Source organism: Apium graveolens, chromosome 9 (genome assembly GCF_009905375.1).
Source record: "Apium graveolens cultivar Ventura chromosome 9, ASM990537v1, whole genome shotgun sequence".
NCBI classification, from domain to species: Eukaryota; Viridiplantae; Streptophyta; class Magnoliopsida; order Apiales; family Apiaceae; genus Apium; species Apium graveolens.
In genome coordinates this window covers 103,790,922-103,804,546 of record NC_133655.1, presented here as the reverse complement: position 1 = coordinate 103,804,546, position 13,625 = coordinate 103,790,922, and the positions used below count along the sequence as shown (strand labels likewise).

Below are 13,625 nucleotides of genomic sequence, written 5' to 3'. Positions count from 1 at the left end.
ATGATTGGATAAACAATAACTAAAAACAAAATAAAATTTACAAAAAATATAAGTCATTTTGTGTTAAAAATAAAGTTTATTGAGAATATAAGTCGACTTATATCAGGTGGTACTTTGGTACTTTGCTACTTTTAACACCAAATTATACATTATTTCCCTTATTAATAAAGAATATAGATTGATTTACCTGAACTTAGCTCACTTCAGTCTACAACATTTTTTGTATAATTAGGCAATTAGCGAAACAATGATTCGTCAGGAGAAACAGCATGTGGCTTACATTGCATAGTCCAAACACAATAAACCCAAAAGTTAGTCTATTTAAGTCGAGTCAAAAGAGGCATGTAAAATTATCAAACAAACTATTTGAATATTTATGGCATTCTCCTCCCGATCCCCAGCATGCAGAATGCAAACCCCTTCCTCTGCTCCTCAAACTAAAACCTATCAAAAATCTTCGACATGCTTGATACCCTCATCGTGTTCAAGGAAAGCCTCTACCATTTCTTGCTGTCTTACCGTCAAACCACAAATAATGGTAGAGGGGAAGAGGAGTTTTAGTGATAAGGGTTGGGATATACTTCAAAGACAACCTGATTCATTTGGTCGGTTCGGAAAGTTTGGTGGAAAGTTTGTTCCAGAAATTGTAATGTATGCGCTCGCTGAGCTTGAGTCCGCATTCAGTGCCCTTTCTAGTGACCATGATTTTCAGGTGAGACACAGTGGGAGGATGAAGCTGGGAGAACTAGTTCTCATTTACTCTGCTGTTCATTAATATGATATGTGAATAGAGAATTCATTTTTCGCAAGTTTTTGTTTATTAATGTTAAGTAATCAGTTACGCTATCGTATTATATATTTTCTATCAATACCAACAACAAATATTTAAATTAAATAAATAGGGACTGGTCACACTAAAACTTTAATATGGTAGAGGAAGGCCCCCCAATAGGATCTTATACTCTTTAACAATTAAGAATTTATATTTTATTATATATATATGAAAAAGTCTCCTAAGTAAGCTTCTTGGTGGAAAAATATGTACTTATCCTTCGGAAAAAGTATTCATTAGAATAAGTACTTATTCTTCTGGTATAAACAGCTCAAGGTACAATTTTGACAGGTTGATTATTTGTGGACTCCCAAGTGCATGCAGTTTTACATTTAGATTTAGGAAATACTCTTATGCAAAGAGACCAAGGAGTGTTACAACTTACACAAAATGCATAATACTTTGGTATTAACAATTTGTGCAGAAAGAATTAGATGGCATATTAAAGGATTATGTTGGTAGAGAGAGCCCTCTCTATTTTGCACAACGACTAACTGAGCACTACAAACGTCTGGATGGGAAAGGGCCACTCATCTTCCTCAAGAGGGAAGATCTCAATCATACCGGGGCACACAAGATTAATAATGCTGTAGCACAAGCATTGCTCGCCAAACGATTAGGAAAACAACGCATCATAGCTGAAACTGGGGCTGGTCAGCATGGTGTTGCCACTGCTACTGTATGTGCGCGGTTTGGTTTGCAATGTATTATATATATGGGTGCTCATGATATAGAAAGGCAATCACTGAATGTCTTGAAAATGAAACTTCTTGGTGCTGAGGTACTTTTCTTTACTTATTGACCTCTACTGCTTAAACAAAATCTACAGGAATACAACATTTTTGAAACTTCTTAGTAATGCTAATATATCTTCCAACACACTTTAAGTCTAGCAATCATGGTATTGAAAATTAGACAGACGTTGTATTAGGCATAAAGCAAATCTATCCATTGCCAGTATGTGCTGTTTTTTTAATGCAAATCCTTAAACCATAAGATAAACATTTGTTGTTTTGTACTATAATTGAGTGAAGCTTGTCTTTTATGATTTCGACTGAATTAGTGTTTGCTTGAAATTTACCTTAAAAAGGTCAGAGCAGTTGATTGTGGGACAGCCACATTGAAGGATGCTACATCAGAAGCCATAAGGGACTGGGTGAGTAATGTGGAAACAACATATTACATAATGGGATCTGTGTCAGGGCCACATCCTTGCCCAATGATGGTGCGAGAGTTTCATGGGGTGATTGGTAAAGAAACAAGGAAACAGGCATTAGAGAAATGGGGTGGAAAACCAGACGTGTTAGTTGCCTGTGTTGGTGGTGGTTCCAATGCCATTGGACTCTTCCAGGAATTTGTTAATGATGTAGATGTAAGGTTGATTGGTGTGGAAGCTGCAGGATTTGGCCTAGATAGTGGAAAGCATGCTGCTAGCTTAACAAAAGGAGAGATGGGTGTGCTACATGGAACAATGAGCTATCTATTACAAGATGACGATGGGCAGATAACTGAGCCTCATTCGATCAGTGCAGGGTAAACATATACTTTCCGTAATTTTTATTTACAAATTCACTCTCTGTTCCATAAACTGTACATAACAAGAAAATCACTTGTTATGCTTCATATAGTCTGGACTACCCCGGAGTTGGACCAGAACACAGCTTCCTAAAAGACATTGGACGTGCTGAATATCATAGTACCACCGATGAAGAGGCTCTTGAAGGTATGTGGTTAAATTTTAAAACTTTAGGCCTTATGTTTACAACAATGAATATATTGCTTAAATACTTGTTGGTTATGACAGCTTTTACCAGATTATGTCAATTGGAGGGCATAATTCCGGCATTGGAGACATCGCATGCACTTGGGTATTTAGAGAAATTGTGCCCAACCCTGCCAAATGGAACAAAGGTTGTGCTTAATTGCAGCGGCAGAGGAGACAAAGATTTGCAAATAGCCATGAAGTATTTGAAACCTTAATTGTTGTACGTTTGTAAATTCTTATTTATAGTGGTTTATCCAGAATAGTTACTCAAATCAGGTAATTTGTGTGGTGAACTAAACAACAATCTTGGTTGTATGAATAAAGTATGTCAATGAACATAATATGTTCTTTCTGATAACTTTGATATGTTCTTTCTGATAACTTTGTAAACGAAATAAAACTTTATTAAAACTGCAAAAATAAAGATATATATGATAAACACAGAATTAAGCAGCCGAGGAAATGAAATGTTTACATTGCTGCCAACTTTCTCAAACTCTGAATAAAGTCACTGCATCCTATGAACATATAGAAGGTTAACTACATACATCCCATGGTTAACACTTTTTAACGAGTGCCAATTTTGTGACATCATATAAAATACTACATTTAATTTTTCTCATTCACACACTTCATTTTTTGCATCCTTATTTCAAAAATGCTTCAACGGAAGGGTTCTATTTGTGATTAAAAACACAAATTAAGTTGGCAGCCTGTTTGATGCTTTTGACATCTCAAGTTAAGAATCTATGCCATTCACTTGGCTCCCTTTTTACATCAGTTGAATTTTTGCCTCAGCAGCCGCCGGTCTAGATCTGATGTGGCAGACATGTGGCAACACATGTGGAATTAGAATTAGTTTCTATTTCAGTAAAATAAAATTCAAACTGCAGTACATGTTCTGTTGGTTTGACCAAATTTTTAGGATTTTCAGTTATTTCCTGATAAAAGATTAGTAGCTGTTAGTAGCATTATTTTAGGATACATGTTATCCATGTAACTACGTTCATCTTAGTTGCTTCATTTTCTGAAGGGTAGTTCAGATTTTTTATGTATTTAAGCACTTGTTGCTGATATAATAAACCACTTCTTCAGCCAATACATTTCTACTGTTTCTTTAACTTTACTAATATAACCAACAAATTGGTATCAGAGCTTTTATTTCTTAAGGGGCCTGTGAGAAAACCAACCTGAGTGACTTCCACACACCAAAACAGTATTTATCTTCTACAAAATTCATCACACAAATGGATTCTCAAACATCATTCACAGCCATTGCACCACATGTGTTCAATGGTGATTCTTTTCACCTTTGGTCAGTGAGAATGGAAGCTTACTTGGATGCTATTGATCTATGGAGTGCTGTTACGAAGTTCTTCCATTAGCTGACAACCCAACAATGGCACAAATTAAATTGCATTCGGAGAAGAAGGCAAGGAAGGCGAAAGCAAGAGCTTGTTTATTCGCTGCCATGTCACCATCAATCTTTACCAGAATTATGAACCTGAAATCAGCATTTGCAATCTGGAAATTTCTCAAAGAAGAATACGAAGGAGATGAGAGGATCAAAGGAATGCAAGTGATAAACTTGGTCAGGGAGTTTGAAATGCAAAAGATGAATGAGTCAGAAACAATCAAAGAGTATACTGACAGACTTTTGAGCATTGTCAACAAGGTAAGATTGCTTGGTACAGAGTTTACAGATTCTAGAATTGTACAAAAGGTTCTTGTTACAATTCCAGAACAGTTTGAAGCAACTATTTCTTCTCTGGAAAACACTAAAGATCTGTCAAAGCTTGGCTTGGCGGAACTTCTAAATGCTCTACAGGCGCAAGAACAAAGGAGATTGATGAGGTCTGAAGATTCCGTGGATGGAGCATTGCAAGCAAAATTCCAAATCAACCATGTAGGAAAGGGAAGATTTGGGAAAGGCGGAAAAAAGAACCCTGTAACATCTGATTCAACTAAGAGCGGCACCACTGAAAGCAAAAGCTCAAATTATCCTCCTTGCAAACATTGTGGAAAGAAAGGACATCCTCCTTTCAAGTGTTAGAAGAGACCTGATGTGCAATGTGTTAAATATAAGAAGATGGGACATCATGAAAGGATTTGCAGAAGCAACCTCCAGCAGAAATCAGAGGCACAAGTAGCAAGCCAGCACGAGGAAGAACAATTATTTGTTGCAAGTTGTTTTTCTGCTAGTGGCTCGAGTGAAAGTTGGTTAATAGACAGCGGATGCACCAACCATATGACCTACGATGAGGAGCTCTTCAAGGAGTTGGATAGATCAAAGGTGTCAAAGGTCAAAATAGGCAATGGTGAACATATCGATGTCAAAGGAAAAGGTATTGTCGCGATCGAAAGTTGCACAGGTACTAAATTAATCACTGATGTGTTATTTGTGCCTGAGATTGACCATAATTTACTGAGTGTGAGTCAGCTAATGGAGAAGGGCTTCAAGGTGATTTTTGAAGATAATCATTGCCAAATCAGAGATGCTTGTGATCAGGAGGTGTTCAAAATCAGAATGAGAGGGAAAAGCTTCTCTCTTAATCCCATGGAGAAAGAGCAAGCAGCATATTCTGTAGCGGTAAACAATGCTGAAATTTGGCACAAGAGACTTGGTCATTTTCATCATGCTGCATTACAAATGATGCAAAGGAAGGAGATGGTTCTGGACTTACCACAATTGGAGACAGAATTATCAAGTTGGAGGGCTTGTCAATTTGGGAAGCAATCAAGACTTCCCTTCTCACACTCATCTTGGAGAACAACTGAAAAATTGCCACTCATACATACTGATCTTGCTGGACCTCAGGGAACTCCATCACTTAAAGGAAGTAAGTATTTTATAGCTTTCATTGATGACTTTACTCGAATGTGTTGGATCTATTGCATTAGGTTCGAATCAGAGGTTGCAAGTGTATTTTGGAAATTCAAACAATGGATTGAAAACCAAAGTGGCTGTAAAATTCAAATTCTAAGATCCGACAATGGCAAGGAGTATACTTACAAGCAATTCAATCAGTTCTGTGAGGAGGCTGGCATTGAGCATCAACTCACCGCACCGTATACTCCGCAGCAGAACAGAGTTAGTGAAAGAAAAAATCGGACTATTGTAGAGATGGTCAGATGCATGCTACACGAGAAAGAATTGCCTAAGGAGTACTGGGCAGAGGCTTCGAATACCGCAGTATACTTGCTAAACAGTGTAATATCCCATAGTTTCAAATATTATTATTATTATTATTATTTGGATTTGTTTATGTGATTTTTATGTGAATTTTGGTGAATTATCTGATATTGGAATTGGTGTTTGGGTGTTTATATGTGATATTATTTGAGTATTTTATTTTTTATTTGCTCAGAATAAAATATCGATAATTGTGATATTTTTCTGGTAATTTTTGGACTGTTAGATGATTTTATAATGATTTATGGATTTATTAATTATTTTCTGAATAATTACAAAACTATTTTATAAAGCCGGGAATCGTCCAACCTCAACTGTTTTTGCGTTTTTACAACCCGAAACTCTTCGGAAAACTCCTTCCTAACCTAATCTGGTAATTCTGGACATTTTCCGTGTTTTAACTTTTTCAATCTGGGGTACGGTATGACCCGTGCGCGGTCCGGCGCAAGATTTTCGGTACGATAACCATTTCGATAAATCAATAAAACCCTTATTCTCGAGAGAAGGGATATTTTTACAATATTTTCTCATAGGGTGTTTTATAAAAAGTTCGGTTTTGATAATTATCCAAATCTGATATTAAATTTTATCGTTTTTATAGTTACTTAGTGGCTAAATAATCTATTTTTGGATCCGATATATAAGTGTAAATTCAGTATTAAATTTCAGAATATTTCAAAAATCATGAAACTTATATTTTATTAGTATTTGAATATTTCGAGAATTTTAAAATTATTTCGGAAATTTTTCGAATTATATTTACCCGCACGTTTGTTCGTTAAATCGTAAAATGCGGATATAACGCACGATTTATAAATGTTTTAAAAATTATGAAAATTATATTTTATTAGTTTTTAAATATTCCGAGAATTTTAGAAATATTTCGGTTTCATAAAAAAATAATTTATCGGACCGGGCCCCTATCGGGACGTAAAACCTCACAAAAATCAGATTTTTATTTTTATAAAGTCGTGGGACTTCCAAATAATTTATATTTTTGCATTTTTGAAATATTCATAATTTTTAGGAAATTTTGGTATAAATTTTATATTTATTTGATTAAATATTATTCCCCGCTATTTATTAATTTTAGATTAATTATTTAAATGTTATATTGATTTTAGTTAAAAGAAAAAAAAACAAAACGTTTAATAAACCCCCCGGCAACTACCCGACCCCTCCTATTTCCCCCGCGCAAGTCCCCCTCCCCTTTCCTTTATGTTTTTTTTCACCGCTTACCCTTTCATCTGTCTTCTGTCCCTCCTTATTTTATAAACTTTTAATTTTCAAAAATTCATATCTTCTCAACCGTCTGTCCAAATTTCAATTGGTATATATATAAACAATCAGCGTTTCGATACCTACGCATAGGTATATATATTGCGAGGTTTTGAGAAGAAAATTTACGGAGAATATTTTCCGTTTTAAATTATTTTCGGGGCGTAGAAAAGGAGTTTGACGGTGGTGATTACTCCACATGACATCTCAGCTTGTATATATCTATCACTATTAATTTCGGATTTTTCTGGAGATATTTTCCGGACATCAGATATTCTCTCCGGGGTGATCAGAATTTATTTTGGGTAACGATTCTGAAATTCCGCCTTCGTACTTGTGTATATTATAGCATGTTAGTGTTTATATATTTATTTCATAATTTTTAGAAATTGTTGGAGAAGTCACTTTTGGTCCGAGTTTTGGTTCAGGCGGCCGTGTTATTCATTTCTGGAGTGTTTATACGCGTAAATATAAATTATTGTGTTGATTGTTGTTGGTTGTGTCGATATGATATCGACTCCAAGAAAATATTATTTTTTAGTTCTGAAGATTATTATTTTTATTATTATTCGAAAATAAATCCAAATTATTTAGTTAATGAATTTTAATTGATTATTTAATTCGAGTTAATTATTTCTTATGATTTAAAAATTTCGAAAAATAGTTCGAGCTTTAAAATATTATTTTAAATTATTTTCCAGGCTCAATAATTCTTATAAAATTATTTTCGGGTGTTCGAGCACTATTATTTAGTTATAAAATGATTCGGAGACCCGTTTTAATTCCGAAAAATGTTCAAAAATTCATAATAAATAAACCGTTCGTCCGTTTAATACAAAACGAACACCTCTAGACTCAGAAAAATATTCCGCTTTCAATAAAAATACTTTCGAGACCCAAATTCTGTTGTTTCGAAAGGTCGCTTGTTTTACGAATCATTCTGAGTTGATTTTTGATCGATAAATCATATTTTTGACCCGATTTCCGTTTTAAACGTACCGAGTCGACCCTTCTGACGAACCGAGACATGTGTGATATGAATTATGTGATACATGAGTTATGTGCTTACGTGTTATGTGAATTATGTGCATATGTGGATCAAGAGTCATGTGTTGTCTGTTATATTTATGTATGGGCTATCATATGGGTAGACGATAGGCTTTTGACGCGCAGTTCATCGAGTTATTATCGTTTAGGCGATTAAAGTTATATCTTTTAATTATAGATGCGGATCATTCGAGTTGATGAGGACAAGACATTGGATAAAGAATGGAATGGAATGACATTGGATATCTGGCTTCTAGCAATCGCAGGAGCCGCATATCAGGAAAGTGTTGAAAAGAAAGACGGTGATGTGTTGAGACAGAATGTCAGAATAGATGTGTCATCGCGAGTGTGAATAACTGCTAAAACCCAAAGGCAAGTATCCCTATCATCACTTATTGTTCAAGTGATATTTATTTTAAATCTTATCATGCCAGTATTGCTTTTCCTATTCTCAGTTCAGAATAGATAAATGTTTTATATATCGCTGAATTAAATAATTATGTTTATGCAAGTACCCTCTGCTATTCTATGTTCAGAATAGTTAAATGTTTTACTTATCAAATTAATGGATTTATAATTATTTTGGATTTTGAGAAAGATGATTTTGTTGCGAGAATTCCTGCCCAAGTGATTGGGGGAATAAAAATTATTTAGGATGTCGAAGGATTCGACTCCTTTTTCAATAAAAAGGTTTTTAAGATTGGAATGGTTACTGGTTACTGGTTATTGGTTACCGCATAGGTGATCGAGACATCGGTCCAGCTGTAATATCTTTCAAGGCTAGTTATGCCTTTTTCTGGCGCCCTATCGGTACCGTATGTCTTCGGGATACGGGTAGTACCTATATTTACGGTATGGCTGCGGGATACCGATGTTGTTTCGCGACTGATCATCGGGAACATCATGAAATGTTATTGGTTCCAATCTAAATTGATATCTAAATTTCTTTATGGTTTTGATAATCATAGAATAAATGATTTATCAACTGATTCTGTTTTGGATTAAAAGTGATTGTGGTTTTGATTCAGTTTCTAATTTTTTGGATACTTAGTTTGTTGTTAAATATCAAAGGTGGTATTAGTATAGATGATTGATGTTGACTTAAGTATGGGATGTTGTGAGCATCAAAGTTCGCATTGATATCTAATTTGATATGACAGCAAAATAAGTATCTATTTCAAGATTTCGGTTTTGAGTAAAGTTTATGATTCATTCCATAATCATTTTTTTCATGTTATTGTGGTTTATGATATTTCCGTAAACACTATTTTACGAGCTTTGCTCTCGTCAAGATTCAAAGTATTGCTGAAGTATTTCGCTCAAAAATATCAAAATGGTTTTAAATACAATTAAGGAATTAATTATGGGGTTCCTCAACTAAAATTTTATGATTCAGAAATTATAATTTTAAATGTTCTGCTCTAATGCAGATGTCGGATTTATATCAAAACGACCCTATATATGCTATAATGATCTTGCTGAGCATTTCTTTCGCTCATACTTGCCTGTTTTTAAATTTAACCTCCAGTGAGGATTAGCTTGCGCTGTTTAGCTGCGTAATTCGAGGAAGCAAAGAAGAAGCTTTTGGAAGGTGGTTAGTCCAGGGTTTGCGAATTAGTGTAAGTTCTTTTGTATAAAGTTATTTATATTAGATTATATTATGATTTTGTTATTTTATAGTTGGGCCTAGTATACTTCTTTTCGAAGTTATACTAGTGGGTTAAGTTTTGAGATTGAGAATTGTTGTAAAGAGTTTTAAAAGAAAGTGAAAAATTTATTTGTGGAATTTGGATTTCTTGTTTCTAGAACTGTAACCTTAAAAGATTTTGGATTAGTTGGGGTCATTTTTGATAATTATCTTCCGCTGGCATTTATTTATTGATTAAGCAGGTTAATTTGGATTGAGGTTTTATAGTGACGTCCAAATCCTCTGACCCCGGATTTGGGGGGCATTACAAACAGACTCCCTACAAAAGCACTGGACGGAATGACATCTTTTGAGGCATGGTATGGCTACAAACCTTCTTTAATGGATCTTAAAATTTTTGGTTGTTTGTGCTTTACCCATGTACCACGGATTAAAAGAGATAAGCTTGACAAAAAGGCTGAACCTGGCATCTTTATTGGATATACCACGACTCCAAAAACTTACAGAATTTTCCAGCCCAACACAAAGAAAATTCTAGTAAGCAGAGACGTGCATTTTTTGGAGAGTGAACAGTGGAGCTGGAATGATGTCGAAAAGAATCAGATTGTTGATTCCGTACAAGACCATGACGAGTCAATTGATCACTATCCCGTAAAAGGCACTAGGTTGCTATCTGACATATATAACAGATGCAATGTAGCAATTTTTGAGCCTACGGGTTATAGTGAAGCAGCAAAAGACCCGAGATGGAGGGCAGCAATGGAGGAGGAGCTCAGCATGATACAAAAAAATCAAACATGGGAGCTTGTGGATAGGCCTAAGCACCGAAACGTGATTGGCGTTAAGTGGGTGTTCAGGACAAAATACAATACAGATGGTTCAATTAACAAACTCAAAGCAAGGCTCGTCGCGAAAGGGTATGCCCAAATTTATGGAGTAGATTTTTCAGACACGTTTACTCCTGTTGCAAGGCTGGATACAATCAGATTGCTTTTAGCAATTGCGGCATAAAAGGGTTGGAATGTTTAACATCTTGATGTAAAGTCAGCATTTTTAAATGGATTTCTTGAGGAAGAGATTTACGTTGAGCAACCTGAAGGCTTTGTTGTAGAAGGTCAGAAAAACAAGGTTTATTTGCTCAAGAAAGTTTTATATGGTTTAAGGCAGGCTTCAAGAGTCTGGTACAGCAGAATTGATGAGCATATATTAAAGCATGGATTTATAAAGTCATCGAGTGAGTCAACATTATATGTTAAGTACCATAACAATGAAATGCTGATTATTTCTCTGTATGTAGATGATCTCTTGGTGACCAGAAGTAATATCGCTCTCGTTGAGCAATTCAAAGAGGAGATGATGAAAGTCTTTGAAATGACAGACCTGGGAATGATGTCATACTTTCTCGGAATGGAGATCCGACAAAATAATCAAGGTATTTTTATATGCCAGGTGAAATATGTTAAAGAAATTTTAAGCAAGTTTCATATGGAGGCCTGCAAATCAACTAGCACCCCGATGAATCCAAAAGAGAAACTCTACAAGGATGATGGTACACTAAAGGTTGATGAATCTGTCTACAGGAGCCTTATCGGGTGTTTCATGTATCTCACAGCAACCCGGCCTGATATTTTGCAAGTTGTAAGTGTGTTATCAAGGTTTTTGCACTGCGCTAGCGAGGAGCATTTTAAAGCAGCAAAACGTGTGCTAAGATACATCAAAGGAACTTTAAACAATGGCATCATGTTCAACTACTGCCCAGATCTTGATTTTTATGGTTATTCTGACAGTGATTGGGCTGGATCGTTAGACGACATGAAGAGCACCTCAGGTTACTGCTTTACACTTGGTTCTGCAGTGTTTTCATGGAGTTCAAAAAAGCAAAATATAGTTGCTCAATCAACTGCCGAAGCTGAATTTATCGCCGCAACATCAGCTGTAAACCAAACATTGTGGATAAGGAAGATCTTAGCTGATTTGCACATGAAGCAGATACAAAGCACTAGAGTTTTTGTGGACAATCAAGCAACTATTGCAATATCAAAAAATCCAGTTTTTCACGGAAAAACTAAGCACTTTAACATCAAGCTCTATTTCCCATAGAGAAGTGCAGGAAAATGGTGAAGCACAATTGCTTTACTGTAATACTCGCGATCAGATGGCTGATATATTTACCAAGGCACTTCCGAAAGGTAGATTTGAATTTATCAAGCAGAAACTAGGAGTTTGCAGCTACTGGAGCAAGGATGAGTGTTGAATTTTTGCCTCAGCTGCTGCTGGTCTAGATTTGATGTGGCAGACATGTGGCAACACATGTGGAATTAGTTTCTATTTCAGTAAAATAAAATTCAAACTGCAGTACATGTTCTGTTGGTTTGACCAAGTTTTTAGGATTTCCAGTTATTTCCTGATAAGGTCAGTAGCTGTTAGTAGAATTATTTTAGGATACATGTTATCCATGTAACCACATTCATTTTAGTTGCTTCATTTTCTGAAGGGTAGTTCAGATATTTTATGTATTTAAGCACTGGTTGCTGATATAATAAACCACTTCTTCAGCCAATACATTTCTACTGTTTCTTTAACTTTACTAATATAACCAACAACATCAACTCCAATAGTATGCTATCCATGACCACATGGCGTTAGCGTTATCCAATAGTATGATATGTCATCTTCAAAAGGATTAATGCGAACTACTATATTTAGTAAAAGTCTATGCTCCCCTTACTCCTTGATACTTGTAACTTACCCTCAAGTTAAGGAGAGCGAGATTCCTTTCAAATCTCCATTCATCACTTCATTCTTCTCACTGATAACATCTATTTTTTCAAAAGGCACTTCAAGGATCATAGCCTACCTCAACAAAGAATCAAGGCACAATTTCGAGTAAACAATGCTCCATACTCAATAATTTCTAAATCAATCACACTTAGAGAATACTTGAGATAGCCTAATCTTGGGGAAATTTCGGGATATAATAATAGCAACTTGACTATGCAAGTTAAACTATTCAATTTCAAAAACTGGACTATACAAGTTAAATTGTTCAATTTCAACAACTTGACGCTTTGACGCCCTTTGTTAATCGGGGCTAAAACTTCGAAAATGAAAACTATGCAAGTTAAAACTATTCAATTTCAACTACTTGATAATGCAAGCTGAGATTGTAAATTAGCTCGAGTACTCACTCACTTCTATGCAGCTTTTGTTTGCTGCACAATCTTGGAGTGAGCTTTGATAATACTGTTAGGTCACACACACTGTAGAGGGGGTGAATACAGTGTAAAGTACAATCAAATCGAACTCTAATAACTCAAGTAACAGAAAACAAACTTTATTGAAACAATAAACTCTGTTACAGTATGGAACTGTTACCTCTCAGTGATGAACAAATATCACGAGAGCTGCTAGGGTTATATGAATAATCTTCTCGAATATGATAACACTTATAGTGTAAACCCTATATTTGTGTTTATATACTACACAGTTACAAGATAATCGCTAATTGATATGGAATATAATTCTGCTTCCTAAAATATATCAATCAGATATCTTTTCTTCCAAGTATTCTATTCTTCATAGAATTCCTTCTTCATGCATATCTCTTTTTATGTTTATCTCAATCTTCTTTCCTTTAATCAGCTACTGTCCTTATCTGAACGTCCTTCAGCACTTAAGTTCTGATATCCATCTTCTGATGATTATCTCCTGATAATATAAGTACTGATATCCTTAAGTCCTGACCTCCAGTAAGTACTGATTTATCCTGTTTTAAGTAAGATCTGAAAACTAAACATAAATCATATTAGCCATGATATTATCAAATATATCTAACAATCTCCCCCAACTTGTAAATTAGCAT

The 13,625-nt window shown here is 35.2% G+C and overlaps 1 protein-coding gene across 1 annotated transcript; it reads left to right on the top strand.

Moving 5' to 3' along the window:
- The first annotated feature begins 345 nt into the window (after positions 1–345).
- Positions 346–2,869, top strand: LOC141682942 (tryptophan synthase beta chain 1-like). Its single transcript, XM_074487630.1, has 5 exons — positions 346–712; positions 1,257–1,613; positions 1,923–2,365; positions 2,461–2,555; positions 2,637–2,869. The coding sequence occupies exons 1-5, from the start codon at positions 377–379 to the stop codon at positions 2,810–2,812; spliced, it is 1,407 nt and encodes a 468-aa protein (XP_074343731.1). The 5' UTR covers positions 346–376; the 3' UTR covers positions 2,813–2,869.
- The last annotated feature ends 10,756 nt before the right edge of the window (positions 2,870–13,625 follow it).